This window comes from Pollicipes pollicipes, unplaced genomic scaffold (genome assembly GCF_011947565.3).
Source record: "Pollicipes pollicipes isolate AB1234 unplaced genomic scaffold, Ppol_2.1 Scaffold_7231;HRSCAF=8579_pilon_pilon_pilon, whole genome shotgun sequence".
Lineage (NCBI taxonomy): Eukaryota > Metazoa > Arthropoda > Thecostraca > Pollicipedomorpha > Pollicipedidae > Pollicipes > Pollicipes pollicipes.
In genome coordinates this window covers 41,123,829-41,141,328 of record NW_023597034.1, presented here as the reverse complement: position 1 = coordinate 41,141,328, position 17,500 = coordinate 41,123,829, and the positions used below count along the sequence as shown (strand labels likewise).

The 17,500-nt window shown below is 55.5% G+C and overlaps 1 protein-coding gene across 1 annotated transcript in view; it reads left to right on the top strand.

Moving 5' to 3' along the window:
- Positions 1–2,978: 2,978 nt before the first annotated feature.
- Positions 2,979–17,500, top strand: part of LOC119110128 (U2 snRNP-associated SURP motif-containing protein) — a gene marked incomplete at its 5' end in the record, with an annotated part of 32,267 nt that continues 17,745 nt past the window's right edge. Inside the window, 13 exon segments of the mRNA XM_037233866.1 lie at positions 2,979–3,075; positions 3,433–3,601; positions 3,881–4,008; positions 4,373–4,452; positions 5,635–5,800; positions 6,605–6,768; positions 7,071–7,127; positions 7,979–8,022; positions 9,513–9,617; positions 9,839–9,954; positions 10,714–10,819; positions 13,005–13,167; positions 14,923–15,002. Of these exon segments, the coding sequence (XP_037089761.1) occupies positions 2,979–3,075; positions 3,433–3,601; positions 3,881–4,008; positions 4,373–4,452; positions 5,635–5,800; positions 6,605–6,768; positions 7,071–7,127; positions 7,979–8,022; positions 9,513–9,617; positions 9,839–9,954; positions 10,714–10,819; positions 13,005–13,167; positions 14,923–15,002 (1,475 nt within the window).

The following is a 17,500-nucleotide window of genomic DNA, read 5'->3' as shown; positions in this document are numbered from 1 at the left end:
GTGGACCATGCATGTGCAGAGTAGAAACTGAATAACAGTTGTAAATGTAAATTCACTAGGTGATGGGGGTCTGTCATGAGGGACAGGCTGACTCAGTGTGTGGCAGGGTCTAGCCAGCTGAAGAGAGTCACATGAGCCACATAACCAATGCTTATACATTTCTGCACAAATGAATCACTTGTAATAATAAAAGGATGAAGATGGAACACATTGACCTAGCAAGGGAATCACATGTGTATGGTCAGTCCTGGCTTAAGCCAGGCTGTTGGTGCATGCTACAGCTGTATAAACTAGAGTTATATTAAATATGTGGTATGCTTCTTCACTGAATCAAGGGTACATTAAGCTTCATTCATCAAGCTTGATCTGGAGACTGACATGCACTCAGCTTGTCAACAGCATTCCTGGTATGTCATAAGGTCCATAAGCATTTTTGTAATTTATGCTTATTGACTCTGCCAGTTGCTTCCATGAATGTCCAGATCATATCATGGATGCAGTGTGCTACATAGGTTCAATTTTCAAGGTGCTGGACAGGGTTACAAAATGCACTTAGCTGAGTGAGTAAGATGGCACACCTGTGTTTCAGTAGTTGGCCACTGGGATGGCAGGAATGTCAGTTTTACAGCTATTTACAACAATTATTTGTTTTATGACATTACAGCCCTGGCTTCTCATTTACTGCCTCTTGCCTGTCCCCTTACTCAAAATTGACAAATCACCACCAAACTGGGAGATCAGCCCAGCATCTGAGTGCATCAGGCTTGATGAGTTGGCCAAGCATGCCATCTACATAGGTTTGAGGTCAAAGGGCTACTGATAAGCCCTTCCAGATTGTGTGTAGAGTTCACATGCAAAGCAGGAATATGGTAGCATGAATGAGTATATGTATCCTACACACCAAACAGGATGGATGTTACATTGTTATAGTACACACTGGTTCCAAGCCAGCCAGATTGCAAATGTGTGTGGGATCCTGTCTGCTCAAAAGGAAAGAAACATGAAATTTTGTACCACTCACCAGATAATGCTGCCCCGCTCAATGATTGAGTGAATATTAGAGGATGTGACAAGTGCAGCAGGCTCAAATCTGTGACCAGTCCCATTGCAAGATGAGGTTTGCAGTGGCATAAAAGATGTTGATTTGCCCATTATAGTTTTAATTGTTCAAGCATTTGCCCAAAGGAGGGTATTTTTCAGACCAATTTTAATAGCAAAATTACCTTCCAGAGAACAAATTAGCCTACAAAACTTTTACTAATTGTTGTTGTACATGAAACAAGTGAGTACAGTCTGAGGAGTACCACTATAGAGAAAAACAAACAGCATCTACTTGCAAGCAATGTCTCCTCCCTAGTGAGATCCTGGCACCACACCAGATCAGACAGCTTCTGATTCACTACCACACTGCTCTGTCCCAAACACCAACTATGCAAACCTAATAGAGGCACCAGACAGATGGAGTTTGCATGGGAGGAATTGTTCTCAACTCCAGTAAATCATTAAGAGTAATCAGCATAGACAAGCTTGACATTAGCTGGCTCAACCTGCTGTTGGTTTTATTAATTGATGCTTACAACAGGATGAGTGGACGTGAACTACCATTGACCAGTTATCTGCAATCAGAAACATTTTTTCACCATATGAAAGCTGCTGTTCAAAGTGGCCAATCATGAAGGAAAGAAAGCTGTTTTGTTCCTCATTCAAAGTGTTTGTCACCTGCTGCTTGTCATGTACCAGTTTTATTCCTCATGGAAAAAACCCAAGTAACTGTTTAGCCTCAGGCAGCTATAATAAACAATACATGTCAACTTCATTCACTTTCCACCCTCTCTGCTACCTCGCATCTCCATGTATGGCATCACAAGAATGCTGAGGAGTAGGGGCAACTCGGTGCTCGCCTCCAGCTTTCAAAAGTTTCTGAGTGCACCATACATATGTTGGGGGACGGGGCGCGTTCATATTTCGTGCACATGACCTCGGCGTTATCTAACGATAATCTCCTCGGGAGAGGGGGGGGGGGGGGTGGCATGCGGCCGCCCGCATGCGTTTTGTGATTGAGGGTGACGGTGGTTGCCGTTAGCGATGTTATTGCGCTCCATCGGCGTTGATTTATGTATACGACGACTTTCGTCGGTAGAGAAAACAACACTTGGGCTCAGCAAACAAAGCTAATGATGTTTTTATTGAGTGTTTTTGTTTTGCCAGGCTGGTCTCTCATTTAGCTACCCATCACAACATTTGGATACCGTCGTTGTTTTTTTGTCCTCACCATCGTCGTAAGACACGCAACTATTTGCCCGTGCCTCGACATTCTATGGGACCTGCAGGCAGCAGTTTTAAGAATTTTGCTTTAACCTGTTTAATGTGTTCTGTACATGCTTTGTATTATTGAAACAGTTTCCACTCGATTTGCCCCTTAGCAGTAGAAGTTTACGGGCTCGAAATTGCCTCCTCATAACATGCAGTGGAATTGTTAATCATGGTTTTTGTCCACTTTTTTTATTGTTTTGCCTAGTTAAATAAAAACACTCGAGCAGATATCTCTGTATGGATAGCTCACATCTTAGGGCTGCTTATTTCACAGACAGTTTATAAGGCACAGATCGTCCACCACACATTGGTTCACGTGGCCAACAGGCTCATTACGTGTGGGTCGTGGTGGGGAATATATGACAGCTGAATATTTATGAGGGACATGAAATCAAACCTAATGTGCCATCATATGTATATAATACACAGTCCACATGCACATTACATCTGATCCCAGGTGATATCCTGGCATTTTTCTTTGCTGTCCTTTCCTGTTGCAATGCCTTGGCTGCTTGTAAACTTCTCAGAAATGTTGTTTCTCCTCTCTGGGCATGCATCAATTCAGCAAACCTGCAGTATCACAGGTGGACACTGTTGGTGGTGTAATGTGTGATTCAATGTGCAACTGTCTGCCTTTTTTACCAAAATTGTTTGACTTTGCACAGGCTTTTGAGGAATTTGTGCAGACCTTCGATGAAGAGCCAGCGGCGTCTAAGGGAAAGGTGTGGGTGAAAGCTGGAACATTCAATGCAGGCACCAGAGGTAAGATGACCACACATATTGGCATAGCGTTTTGTGCTTGCGGAGTGTCTTGGTGAGAGTTGTGGTTTCAGCTGGCCATGATAGTTTGAAGCTATCCAGTTGGTGAAAAGATAAGTGTTATGTACCATGTAATGTGTGATATGATAATAATGGCTATGTAAAGCCAATTACCATGGATTTGGAGTGTGCCTGGATCTACTGAATGATGCGGAATGTGGCAAGATTGGCTTTGTGAAGCAAATTCCCGTGGATGTCAAGTGTGTCGGGAACTCTTGTTAAGGTTCTGGTTTACATGCACTGTTTCATTCTTGCAAATGAACAAAGCTTAACAGATTCACTTGATTGTTTGGTTTTCAGAGGAAACCACCAAGGAAAAAGGCCAGCTGTACAAGCCCAGTTCTCGGTTTGAGCCTTCTGAACGCAAACCCTCACCGGAGCCGACCAGGAGCAGAATCGAGAGAATCGTCAGGAAAAAAGATGGCAAAAAGAAGAGCAATTTGGAATTGTTCAAGGAGGAGCTTAAAAGGTGCAAGTTTATGCATGACAGCTGAAAAGACTCATTGGCACATTCCCTCACACTCCGGCGTGGTGTGCGAGCTACATTCTACAGAACAGCGGACGTTTTTGCGCTTCGCAATCGCCGCCATAAGATAGCTGCAGGTCCAGTATGTATGTGCTGCTTAGCTAACACACCGTTACCACCCGTCAGTTGTTAACGTCACACGAACCTTGTTCTGGGTTGCCTGCATGCGTGCATCGCCCAGCGGCTCCGGCTGTGACCGTCACGCGCGCGTACCCGCTGCAGGATCCAGGAGGAGCGCGAGGAGCGGCACCGGCTGAAGGAGCAGATGAAGGAGGCCACCTCGTCGGGCCGGGTGTCCCGCTTCGACACGCCGGAGCTGCCGCCCATCACGCCGTCGCCGCTGAGTCTCGGTACGCGGACGACAGGCGGCCGACCGGTCAGCTGCCACCGCCCCCCCCCCCCCCCCCCACACACACACCGTGATTCTTCCGGCGCGGTCAAAGCCGGCTCATGCTGGCCGATCAGCTGGCGACGTGTGTCGTAGCGTGACTTGCCGTGCGTTTTTGCTTAGGGGACGAGCTTAATTCAGGCGATGCCATGGTGAGCTGCCTGCAACGTTAGGTTGTGGTGCAGGACGCGATCCGGGGGGATTGCTCGGTGTTTGTCGCTGTCCATATCGCTGCGGACACGCGCCCTGTCGTTTCCTTGAATGGCGCGGTTTTCGTGAGTGAAGGACGTCGCCCAAGCAGGCCTTTATGGTTGGTGTGGTTTCAGATGTTCCCAACCCGTATGGCTCGTTCGACAGCGGGGATCCGACCACCACTAACTTGTACCTGGGCAACCTCTCCCCCAAGGTAAGTCCTACACTCAAGCGGCAAGGTGACCCCAGGCTTTCTGTTGTCACCGTTCTGTAAAGCTTGGATTGAGCTCATTGTGCTTGAGCGCACCGACAGCATAATTATAAGCTTTTGAGGCAGCATACGTTCATTTTGTGACAGTTTGTTAGGATTCTTTTAGATTTGCGCTTTTAGGAACGGGACCCAGTCTGCCATAGATGGAGCAGTGCTCATGGAAACAAATAATGACACAGACCTATCCGAATCTTTGACCTATCCGAATTCCGAATTTGTGTATAGAGCTTCCGATGAATGAGGACCTATAACAAAATACGTCAGTCTTCTGTCATCAGTCACTAAAAAGGTGATGGGATTGTTAGCAGGCATTTGCTAGCAGTTAGCATTTAGCTTGTTGCAAAGGATGCGTGCTGCCCGGCATTAAGTTACGCGTCCATGGCTAAATATGGCGATGTGATGCGATGGAGCCGCAGAACGCAGCAAGAACATGCACGGAATCAATATTTGCCAGATGGCGAATAACGCGAGTTGACTCGGCGACAAAGGAGCTTTCAGCAGAACGTTGCAATTTGCTCTGCACTTGAAATACTATCGCGTTACGACCATCGGGAGGCAGACCAGGATATTCACACACAACGTGAAACTAGATGCCGTTGCAACCAAATTTCACGTCAATTCGTACTCAGTATTCCCTTTCATAATCTTCAGAAAGTCTTAATCGCCACCTGGCCACGCCGGCGGTGGGCGCCTCACCATTTGTTCGGTTTGTTTATGTTGGCTGCCTCGTGGGTCAGCCGTAGTGACGTCATTGTTGGCATCCTGTTTTCCATAAGAGTGATGCGTCGACGTCAGCCCCCCCCCCCCCCCTCCGCCTCCCCCGAGTTCACCTTTCTTGCATCGGTGGGACAGGCTGGCTTTTATAGCCTACGGCTTTATTATATCCCTCACGAAACCCCACCATTCTCCGGACTGTTGTTCCCTGCGCTATGTTTGCCCGCACGACAGCGAGTGTGTGTGCCTCCCAAATTCATCACCGCCCACGCGGCAGTGAGTGTTTGCGTCCCCCGGAGTCATCACCGCCCACACGGCAGTGAGTGCGTACTTGCCGCCCGCCCGCGCACCTCCGGCCGGGCCGGGCCGGCGCACGCGACGTCACAGTACAGTGGCGCCGCCTGCCGCCAGCTGTCGGAGCAGCGGCTGATGGAGATATTCGGCCGCTACGGCCCGCTGGCCAGCATCAAGATCATGTGGCCCCGCAACGACGAGGAGCGGCTGCGCGGCCGCAACTGCGGCTTCGTCGCCTTCATGACTCGTCGCGATGCCGAGGCTGCGCTGGAGGACCTCAGCGGTGGGTCTCGAGCGGACGGGCGGGCTGGAGGACCTCAGCGGTGGGTCTCGAGCGGACGGGTGGGCTGGAGGACCTCAGCGATGGGTCTCGAGCGGACGGGCGGATTGGAGGACCTCAGTGGTGGGTCTCGGCCGGGTTGGAGGACCTCAGCGGTGGGTCTCGAGCGGACGGGCGGGCTGGAGGACCTCAACGGCGGGTCTCGAGCGGACGGGCGGACTGGAAGACCTCAGCGGTGGGCCACGAGCGGACGGGCGGACTGGAGGACCTCAGCGGTGGGTCTTGAGCGGGCTGGAGGACCTTAGCGGTGGGCATTGAGCGGACGGGCGGGCTGGAGGACCTCAGCGGTGGGTCTTGAGCAGACGGGCGGGCTGGAGGACCTCAGCGGTGGGTCTTGAGCGGACGGGCGGGCTGGAGGACCTCAGCGGTGGGTCTTGAGCGGACGGGCGGGCTGGAGGACCTCAACGGTGGGTCTTGAGCAGACGGGCGGGCTGGAGGACCTCAGCGGTGGGTCTCGAGCTGACGGGCGGGCTGGAGGACCTCAGCGGTGGGTCTCGGGCGGGCGGGCGGGCGCCGCTGACGGGCTCAGGTAGACGGCAGTTGCCGCTCACGCCGGTGCTGCGACTACCGGGGATATTTGATTGAATTTCGGTGCATACGGTGCAGATTGAAAGTCTTATTGCGCATAGACGTGCGATTTTAAGCGGCGGCGTGGCTCAAGAGTCTCGTTTGTATTGTAGTGTTCTGCTCGGGAGCGTAGGTGTTCGTGCAGCCCGGGCTCTGACGCGACCGTCGATTGCTTTGCAGGCAAGGACGTGGAAGGTTATGAGATGAAGCTGGGCTGGGGCAAGGGCGTGCCCATCCCGCCACAGCCCATCTACATTCCGCCGGCGCTGATTGAGGTCTCGAAGCCTCCGCCGCCCTCCGGGCTGCCCTTCAACGCCCAGCCGCGCAAGAAAGACAAGGAGAAGGTACACGGCCCCGCCGCCGTCCGACCGCCACCCTCCCCGCTCCGTCATCCGCTCCGCTCGACTGTCTCGCGCTCTCGCTGTCTGCCGCCGCCGCGAGCCGCCTTCTCGGGGGCCATGGGGGCGGGCCGTGGCCGGGGGCGCGTCTCCGCCCCGGCGTGCGTGGGGTGGGACGGGGTGCGGGTGGGGTTGAGCCGTCGGGGCGGCGGCGTGGCGGTGTCTCCCCCGCGCGTCTGCGTGTCTGTCTGTGTGCGCCGGCCGGCTGCGCGGTGCGCCCCGTTGACCCGCTGCCCGATGTTACATAGTTACCGCTGAGTGACCAGATGCCCGAGGACCCGGCGGCCATGGAGCAGTTCAACAAGGTAACAGCGCCACCCGCGGTCGTCTCCGGAGAGGCGCCGCGCCAGCCTGAGTTGTCACGTGCTGGCCGCACCCGGCCAGGACACCCCGGCTGCTGTCCTGTCGGGACAAATACGCGCCTCCACTTGCCATGCCTGGTTTGCTCTCCGCCACTGATTGCTCTTTCCTCTCTTCCTCGTGCATCCTCTGCTCCTAACAGTCCTTCCAGCCTCGCTGCCCATGCATTTCCAGCTTTCCTTCCGCTCTCCCACTTGCACGTGTTTCGTGATCAGACTTGTGCTTGATGCCGGAACGATTCCGTTGGCCCCACGCTGCGACCATCTCTCGCGAACCGGGAACGAAGGCATGCAAACAACGGCTGTGGAATTCCAGCGGCGTTAGCTGTGGACCCCCACGCCCCCAGCCGCGCCATCGGCAGCTCTCGCTGCGTAGGGCTCAGTTTAGGATGGGACCAGAGGCCAGATTGTGACGTCACGAAGCACATGTCTGGTCTTAACACTGCTACATCGAATCGTGTGAACCCATTTGAAGCAGACCTGTTGACGCCGTTGGCAGCACACGGTCAGATCCAAGGATTTGAAAACACTTGAACCACTCTAGTGCAGATTTTGTCGTTCAGCACTTCCGTTGGTATATGTCGGGTGTGATGTGTGGGGTGGCGGAAAATTCTCGGGATTTGTTTGCTATTTTAAGCGATGGGCTCTTTTTGCGCGTCGTATTTCCGTGCGTACAGTTGTGTTTTGGTCATTTCCCCACCAATGTGTTTAATGGTCAGGCTTTTATCTTTGTACTTGAAATAACCTGCGGGTTAAGACGTAGTGTTGTAATGTCTCTCGCTGATGTTTTTCTTCAGATGTTGCAAAGAGCCGTTGTCAAAGTTGTCATCCCTACAGAAAGGTAAATGGTCTCACCATTGGTGCCAGGAGCCGAGCGGTAAGTTGCTCCCGCCCGGCCCAGTTTGACCTTGCTGACCCTGTCCCTGACACGGTCACGTGCCAGCGCGCGAGAGAACGGGCCGCGGCCCCCCGGCTGGGCCAGCGCTGGAGGTGCTGCCGCTCACCTGCCAAAGTCTGCCCCCCCCCAAAATGACGAGCTTTTGTAAATTTGTTTTTGCGCACGGCTGTGAAAGTCAAATCGCTCAGTCAGCGGCCGGCTGGGATATATTCCCTCCTGAGGCGGACATCTCCGAGGAAATACTGCCGACGATTTCGATCTGGCGTCGGCGGCGGCGACGGGTTGACCTCGACCTCTGGCACGTGGCCCGGTCATGACGGGTCCCAGTCCTTGGTAACGTTTGGAGCCGGGCGGGGCGGGAGCCAGTGCGTCACTGTCGACGTCGCGCCGCAACCGCCGCAGCCGTCCCGTGACGTCACACGCCGACCGACGCCGTCAGCTGATGGTTTCGTGAACTCCCCACCTTAGAGAGCTAAGGCGGACAGCGGCAAAGGTGTTTGAAACGGACTATTTCTAGTGTGCGCATTTATGTGTGCTTTTGGCATTGATGATATTTGCCAGGATGGTCTCTGCAATACGTTCAGTCGCGTGATAAAGGCTAGAGGTGTTCCATATGTGAGTTGTTGATGTCAGGTGTTGTGGTTCATCCTAGCATAAACATGGTATTTTTTGTCGTGCACATCTATGCAACTTAAATGTATCGGCTTTATTGCCGTTTGGACTTGACATATGTGAGCTGCCCTCTGTCCCAGCTGTGGCTCCTACATTCCCCCCCCCCCCCTCCCGCCCCTCTCGCTCCCTGGCTACACACACTCATATTTTCCCACATCTCATTATGAATGCTATCTCTGTTTGTCCGATTCAGAGGTTCTTTCTTAAAGCTTGGAATGCAGCAGGCGATGCTTTTGCACCACGCTATTCAGAAACATCCAATGTTGCCGTCATAGCCAGTTCGCCGCTACTGGCGGCTATTGGTTGTCGTCACCATTTTGGACTTAAGTACAAAGCTCGTGAAAACAACTTTGTTCGCCGCACGATTCGTTTCACTGTGTGTTGTGCGGCGGATTATCCCAAGCTTCGACGACGTGTAAACACAGGCTTCGTCTGCCAAAACCACGCTAAAAAGTGTTGCATCGCCTGACTTCTGTGCCTCACCCGCATATTTAGGTCCCGCTGATGCGTTCCAGGCGCAGCGCTCCTCCACACCCTGTAACATGTGATTTCCTACTGACGCCTTTTCGTCGCGTCTTTCCCGCGTCCCCCACTAATACATCCTCCAGCCGCGCGGCTCGTTACCCGCACCTCCTCACCGCCTGCCGTGCTTCCTGCCGTCCGCTGGGAGCTCACCGCCGCGGCCGCCGGCCCCTGAGCGGCGGCCCCTGGCCGGCCAGCAGGGGCCGCGGGACGAGCGCATGCCTCTCTGTCTGCCGCAGGGCCAAGCTGATGGTCGTCCACCGCATGGTGGAGTTCGTGGTCCGCGAGGGACCGCTCTTCGAGGCCATGATCATGAACAAAGAGATCGACAACGACATGTACAGGTGGGCACGATGAAGTGTCCGTCTGGGTGGTTTTCTCGAGGATCCGAGGCCCATTCGGTCCGAGGGGAGCTTCACTAGACCCAGCTTTTCCACCGGGGTGTGGTGAGGCGAGTGGCCCGGGTCCGGCGGGTGATGCCGTACGCCCCACTCCACGGGCTGCGCCGCAGGCCGCGGAACGACCGCTCCTCCTCCGAACTAACGCATCGCTCCGGCGCCGCCAGGTTTCTGTTTGAAAACCAGAGCGCCGATCACATCTACTACCGCTGGAAACTGTACAGCCTGCTGCACGGCGACTCGCCGCAGCGCTGGCGCACGGACGAGTTCCGCATGTTCAAGGGTGAGCCGCGCCGCCGTCCGGCCCGTCGCCGCCCGGCCCGCTGCCGCCCGGCCCGCCGCCGCCGGCGGGACGCGTCCCCGCCTCTCCCCGCCCTCCTGCCTCCTCGGACGTAGCGGGGCGCCTCACACGCTGCTCTCAGGTCGGCGGGGATGTGATGCGGTGTGCGTGTCTTTGCGTGTATAGAGGGGGAGGAGGGGATGCGAAGGAGTTCATTTGTGGGAGCCTGGTTGGGTGGAGTTTTCGAGAATGCATTTCAGTGCGTTGTTTTCCTCTTGCAAGCGTGTCGGTGTCCGATTCCTTCGCCAGAGCGCGCAACCCAGCCAGTTACGGCGGTCAGGGGGCCGAATGGTGGCGTTATGAGTTGTGTGGGCGACATCAGCAGGAGGATGGGGGCTCCACGATGACTATGTGTGTGTCCCACATCATGGGCTGCTGCCGTAAGGTCTCATCTGATCACGGCCGTCAGCCCATCGTCGTCGGCCGCGTCGTCCGTCTCGCCGCGTCCCTTCATCCTCCCTGACGCTCCAGTCCTGATGCACGGGTCCGAATCCAGCGCATAGCGTGGAGCTTCGCCGCTCCCACTGCGACAGCCGGCGTGGAAGCGTGTGCCGTCAGCAGCGTGACGCCCACCCATGTCCGTGACTACTGGAGCGGTCGCCATGGGGCCGCGCCCGCGCCACCCCGTCGCCGGCCGGGGTGTCCGCGGGCCGGCGCGCGGTGAGCGGTCAATGACTGTGCTTTCTGCCCTCTCGCCAACAGGCGGCTCCGTGTGGAAGCCGCCCCCCATGAACCCGTACATGATGGACCGCGACCACCACAAGAAGCCGGAGCCCGAGTCGAAGCGCAACAAGCTGCTCTCAGCGTCGTGAGTTGCGTCTGGCGGGGGCGGGGCCGGGGCCGGGGCCGGGGCCGGGGCCGGGGCCGGGGGCGGGGGCCGGGGCCGGGGACGGGTACAGGGACGGCCGCTGGCTGCTCTGCGTAGGCCGGTCAGCAGGGAGGCGTCAGTGCGCTGTCAGCATTGTTTTGTCTGGAATAGCGTCACGTCTGGCACATGAGTGCACCTGGGGGAGCCCAGCTGTCTCGCAGCTGATTCTCTTGCTGTGCGCGGCGTACAGCGCTGAACGGTTAACGCCGGGAATCGCGAACTCTTAGAGGCATGCTCCCTCGAATGCGAAAAAGCAAGCGGCGGATGTCAAAGGTGTCAAATGAATTGATCTTCATCAGTCTTCCTTCCAACGGGAATACGGGCCAGTGACTAGCTGGTGCGTACTTCTCTGCTGTTCACTCACAAACATAGGCATCTCGTGTAATTTAAGGTCACATTGTCTTATTTTCGGGTGCTGCCGTTGTGAACATCGCGACGGGAATCTATGTGACGTCACTGCACGTGCTCGGTAGCCTTGTAGCCCTTAATCGAGCTTGTTGACCCTCGCGCCTTATGCGGGCTTTGCATGTTCCCGATGTCAAGCGCGGGCTGCTTCATATCAAACGCGGTCCATTCACCGACCGTCTTCCGCTGTCGTTCCGACCAGGTCCTTGCTGTATGGCAGATCATGGCCGCCCAGGTTGAAGTCGCCGCGTCCCCACTGGTCATTGCTAGAATTCAAGTTCGTACAACATGCTTGATCCATGTGTGCGAGTTGCATTTTCATGTATGTTCCAAATCGCCGCGTGGGACAGTCTCCCTGTTTATATATATATATATATATATATATATATATATATATATATATATATATATATATATATATATATATATGTATATGTCAGCATAGTATGCTGGCGTTATTGGCTGATGCAGGTTTGGGACGTTCCTTTTTTCCAATTCTTTTTCTCAATTATTGGCATTTTGGGACGTTTCTTTCGTTGGTTGAAGGCAAGCACTTTTTGTTTTGTCCCGGCTGTTTTTTCGGTCTGCGAAGCTATATTTCATGTGTGTTGCCGCGCCTGTCGTACGTAAACGCCATCAACTTTAACATCATCCGAGTTAGTTTATTGCGGGCAGTTCTCATCTCAACATTGTGTAGGCCTGAGAGTTTTAGAACTCGAGTAAGGCTTGGCCGTAAAGATAGCATTTGAAGGAGCTTTACCAGACGCCTGTAACATCTGTTCAAATGCGCGATCCCGCCCATCCGCAAACAACAGCCTCATTGTATGGCGGCCCTGGCGCACAGATTGCTCGCCGCAGTTTACTTGCCACAGTCCAAAACAAAGCCCTCAAGCCAGTTCGCGGAAGTGGACTGGATGATCATGATCGTTGTTTTTCCCATATATACCGGGGCATCTTTGGGCTCCGGAGCGCCTATTATGAACGCCAGCGTGGCCACGATGTGCGCTACAGCCGCACGCCTCCGTATCTCCGTAGAGTTGGGAGCGCCCGTGTTCGCTCCTAGCGTTACCCTGGAGACGTATGCCGCATTCCGCTCAAGCCAGACGGGGGTCTCTGGAATGCGGTGTGGAGAATGATGTGCAGACATGCACCGTAGAGGTTATGTTATGCAAGTGAATCGATGCGGAAGATAATTGCGCGGGAAGGAGCTGATTGTGTTGTTCGATGAAATTGACTTTCTTCCAAGAGCACCACAATCATAGTGTCGGGTAATGAAAATAGTTGTTTGATGAAGCAGCGCTGGGAGAAAGAGTTCATGTGGACGATGTACAGGCTCGTTTCGTGTCACATTACACGGCAATTGGGTGGGACGTCCGAGGCTGTATGACGCGTAGGTCATTGTCGCCTTAGGTAAGACGTCGTGTCGGCCGGAAGCCATGCCGAGGACAGGGCGCGGGACACCGACGCCGTATCACCCGAAGAGATCCACGCGCCCTGGGTGACGCTGCAGGAGACCGAGGGGTGGGAGCGCTGCGTTCTCTATCGAGAGATTAGGGTTCAGTTTCCGTCGCAGCCGGCCACGAACATCCGCGGGCGCGGACGTTCGCCAACTGTTCACCAGCTGTTCGTGACCGTGTCGCGACTCGGCGGGCTTTGCCGCGTGACGCGACGCAGCCGGCCCGGCGGGCCGCCGCTGACGCCGAGCACGCGCGCCCGGCAGGCAGCGGGTGCGGTTCGAGTCGCAGCTGCGGCACATCGCGCCCGAGCGGGACGTCATCGCCGAGATCATGGTCTGGTGCCTGGACCACGCCGACAGCGCCGAGGAGATCTGCCTCTGCATCACCGAGGCGCTCTCCACCGCCAGCAGCCGGCTCACGTCCAAGGTGAGGCGGCTCCGGCGCGTTTGGGGATGGCGGTGGTATAGTGGTTAAGGCGCTCGGTTCCGGACGTGTCGGTCTCGGGTTCGAGTCCGGCCATGTCATCGCCACATCTCTCATGATACCTAATAAAGGCATCCGTCATGAAATGGCATTGTCAGTCGGTGAGGCGTGAAGCCCTAATGGTTGCTATTAATGAAGAGTATCCCGCTGAAGGTTTGTATTGGTAATTTTTAATGATGGCGAAGCGCTTAGGAACAACGCCCTAATTTGCGGCGTTTCATTTTATCACGATGATGTACAAGCTGTTTAATGAAGCATGGTGCGGTATCTATCTATCTATATATATATATATATATATATATATATATATATATATATATATATATATACGAACACATAAATGCTATGATAAAACACTATTATACTATATGTTGATACTTATCCAACATAACTCAGTGTGAATAGGTGTTACATGTGGTTTATTAGACTCCCATCCTCGTCCTTCATCTCTTGGAAATGCGCTGCATTGGTTCGGTATCACTGCGCGACCGATTGGACGCAATTTTCGTCCTGTAATATATATAATTTGTGATGCGGCTACGAGCTGAAAGGTCTGTTATCGCTGTGAGCCCAGGGACACGCCGCCCCGCGGCCAATGATGGGGTATTGCTCAGAATTGCCTGCAGATGCTGTTGACATAACGTTATTAAACGCCATCGTAAAACAGTTTTCATTTCACCCTTGTTTGGTCCAGCGCTTGAGATATTTGTGCGGGTACACTCAACCGTACGTCGTTTTATTGGCTCCCCGGCGGGCTTTGGGTCGCGGCGCCCAGTGTAGCGACCACTTTTAGTAAATCTCCTGACGTGCCTCTGGCTATCTCCAAAATCCTGCGCGAGAACGTAAGTTGTATGCTTTCAAATAGGCCTGCTTTTCGTGCATCTCTGACACAGAGCGGTATCGCGGCCGCTCGGTTTGCGGGCCCACGACCGGCCGCGGTCCCACCCGCCCGCCGGCCGAGCGCCGGGGTTACTGTGCGCCGCCGGTTCGGCCGTCCGTCCTCGTTGGGGCCGCCGACCCGCCAGCGGGGCCGCGGCACGTGCCGGGCGTGCGCCGTTACGGCCGGCCGTGCCGCCGCCGCCGCCGCGCCGGAGCCGGGTCGCCGGGCTGCCGCGGGGTTGACCTCGGCGACCCCTGGGTCGCGGCTCGCTGCGGCCGCGCGCCGCGCCGGGCTGGCGATGAGAAGGCGGCGGCCAGTGCGGTCACCGGGCCTGCGCACGGCCGCGTGTTTGATGACGAGGGCAGGGTGGATGTTGTGTAGCGGATGATGGCTTGGCTCCAGTTTGGGAGTGTGTGTGATAAGTGGTCGACGAATGTCGCCCTCACGAGGCGATGTTGTCTTGATCGAATAAGCATTTCAGACGCCCGTTATCGACGTAGAATAGCTCTTCATCCTCACGTGTTTCCACGCTGTCAAATGCTGTAGGCTGTCGTCGTTCGAGTGTTTCGTTTTTGCCCGAAAATCGTGCAATATTCGACGGGCTTCCCCAGTTCCTGACATTGTTGACGAATTTCGTTTTTATTCAACATGAGACGTCCAATGTGATCCCCTAACGCACTTGATACGCCCCCAGCAGCCGCGTCCTGCGGCGAGTCGTGGCTCGCCAGCCAGTGGCCGTACTGCAGTCGGCTGCAGTCGGCATTCCTCGCCCTGTGTCGATCGGTCTCCCCCGCTGACCGGTGTGCACCCTGCGGCAGATCTCGCGTCTGTACCTGGTCTCCGACATTCTGCACAACTGCACGGTTAAGGTGGCCAACGCCTCCAAGTTCCGCAAATGGTAGGTGGGTGGGGAGCGATGGCGGGCGATCCGCGCCAAGCGCGGTCTGGGCGCTGCGTGAGCCGCCGGCGACCTGTGGCTGCCCTCGAGCGGGTCGCGACAGATGTGAGAGGTATCCCGCGGGAGCGCGGGCGGCCGCGTGGTGTCCGGAGGGTGATGGGTACCAGCGGGCGAGATTGCGGGTCGGCCTGTGACGGGAGTTGCCATCTCTGACGGGGCGGGAGGCGCCTGGCTCGTGCGCACCGCGCTTGCTGAGATACGCGGCGCTCGCTCGCGGGCTTGCTCGGGTATCTGCACGTCGAGGAAGGACGCGCAGGCCTGTCACGGGAGCTCCGTCCGGGCCACCGTTTGTGTCCGAACTGTCTGAGTTGCGGGCGGTGTCCGATCCACGGGCGCGCCGCCGCCGCCGCCGCCGCCGCCGCCGCTGCCGATGCTGCGCGGGGTCAGCGATGCCAGACGCGCGCGGTCGCCTGCGTCGGCCGGCTCTCGGCGGCGCCGGTCGGGTCTCACGCGGCCAGCGTGACCCCGCTGCGGTGACGGCCGGCGGGGGGCGGCCCCGCAGGGACGTGGCGGCTCCGCGCCAATGAATACGGAAAAATGGTTCGAGCTCACCATGGATGGGGCTCGGTAATGAAAGCCCATCTCGCGTGGGACTCACTGAGTGAGACCTCAGGGTGGGTTCCCGTTCGTTTTAATCTCTTCCCGGAAAGTTTGTTGTTACCCCATGTGTTTCTGTGGGGGACGGATATTTGTTCCTGGTTATTGAAATATGAAGGCGCCTTTGCGCATATTTCAGTAAGTGATGGTATTGAGCTTTCAAAATGTGTGAAGAAAGCAAATGCATCATTTGAACGGTGCATTTCTGTTACCTGTAGATGTATTCCTAATTATGTGTACGGCTTTAGTGATACGACCCCGGTCGTCGTCGTTCACAGTCCGAGCAGGTGGGGGGGGGGGGGGGGGGGGGGGGGGGGGGGGGGGGGGGGGGGGGGGGGGGGGGGGGGGGGGGGGGGGGGGGGGGGGATGATGGGACAGGGAGACAGGCGCATGGTGTCATAGGAGGGGGGGGGGGGGGGGGTGTCGGCAGGGGTCTTTTTCGCATGGCAGCAAAGGCGAATAATTATTTGTTAGGAGGCATTATTCGTGAGGATAGGACTATGAACATCGGATCGGGCGAACCTTCCTTGACTTCTTCACTTTTCCCGATCAGTTTCCACCAAAACGCACCCATTCCTGTCGCCTCCATCCGTGCGTGCGAGATACCTCCATGCTTTCGAGTGGCTGCTCTTCCACTTCGTGCGGATCACTTTCCTACACCGCCAATGCAAAAGAAAAAGCAACAGCAATGGGCTAAAATGCATCACGCAGCACGTGCCATATGCCAGCTTTCGGCCGCGCGCGCACGAAAACTTTGGCTTTAAACCGCACAGACCATGACCGATAAGTACTACGAGCGGTCAAAGCCTCATGCTCGCTGAACGGCGGGTCACGGAAAGTGTGGCGTCGAACTGACATCTTCAACACAGTTGCCTCCATTGCTGAGTTCCATAGCATTCCTCAGATTCCAATCGGGAGCACATGATCTAGAAGTTAGCGCACCCTGAATACTCAGTGCTCATCACCCTGTGAAGCGTAGAGATTGGAACCACGTCTCGGTAGTGAAGCGGCCGCGCGCCCTGGCCCGGCACTTATTCAGCTCTTCCACCATTCGACAACAACAGGATTGTATCGTCTTATTACGCGCACGTCTCGGGCAGCGCGCCAAACAAGCCAATCGGATGAACACCGCGGCCTATGAGTTGTACCATCAGTAGGCTGGTGGGACCGCAACGAACAAACCGCGTGGCGGGATGCGGAGATGCATCGTCGGCGCGATGATCTCATCGATGATCTCATGCGATCTCTGCGATGATCTCATCGCATCGCGATGCGATGCGATGATCTCGAACAGATCTCCGTCATGCGAACTTAATTGCTCTGTAAGAGTTTGAGTTACTACGTTATCTTAGAAAGCCTTGCGACAAGAAAGCTCATTTTATGTGACTAAATAGCATAATGCGGCCAATCATCCGTACCTCAGACACCAGTCAACCCATATGGCACGGATATATTTGCAGCAACGTGTGGCCGTCAGCTTTTCGAGTAGTTTGGTACACCCACGGGTCCTCGTGGAGAAAGAGGCAGCAATAGGTCATGTTGCGCTTATTAGCAATGCATAGGTTTTGTTTTGCGACGACGCACGGAACACGTTATTTTGCATCAGCGGCATAAAAGGATAGATGGGCAGCGATAAATCGGGTTGTGAACATCCGCCTGTGCAGTATGACAGGATAACATGGTCCGTGGCGGCGGGACTGTGGGGGTCAGGCGGCGGCGGGACCACGTGGGAGTCGGGCGGCGGCGTCCTCAGTGGCGGCGGGACCACGTGAGAGTCGGGCGGCGGCATACTCAGTGGCAGCGGGACCGAGGGAGACGGGCGGCGGCATACTCAGTGGCGG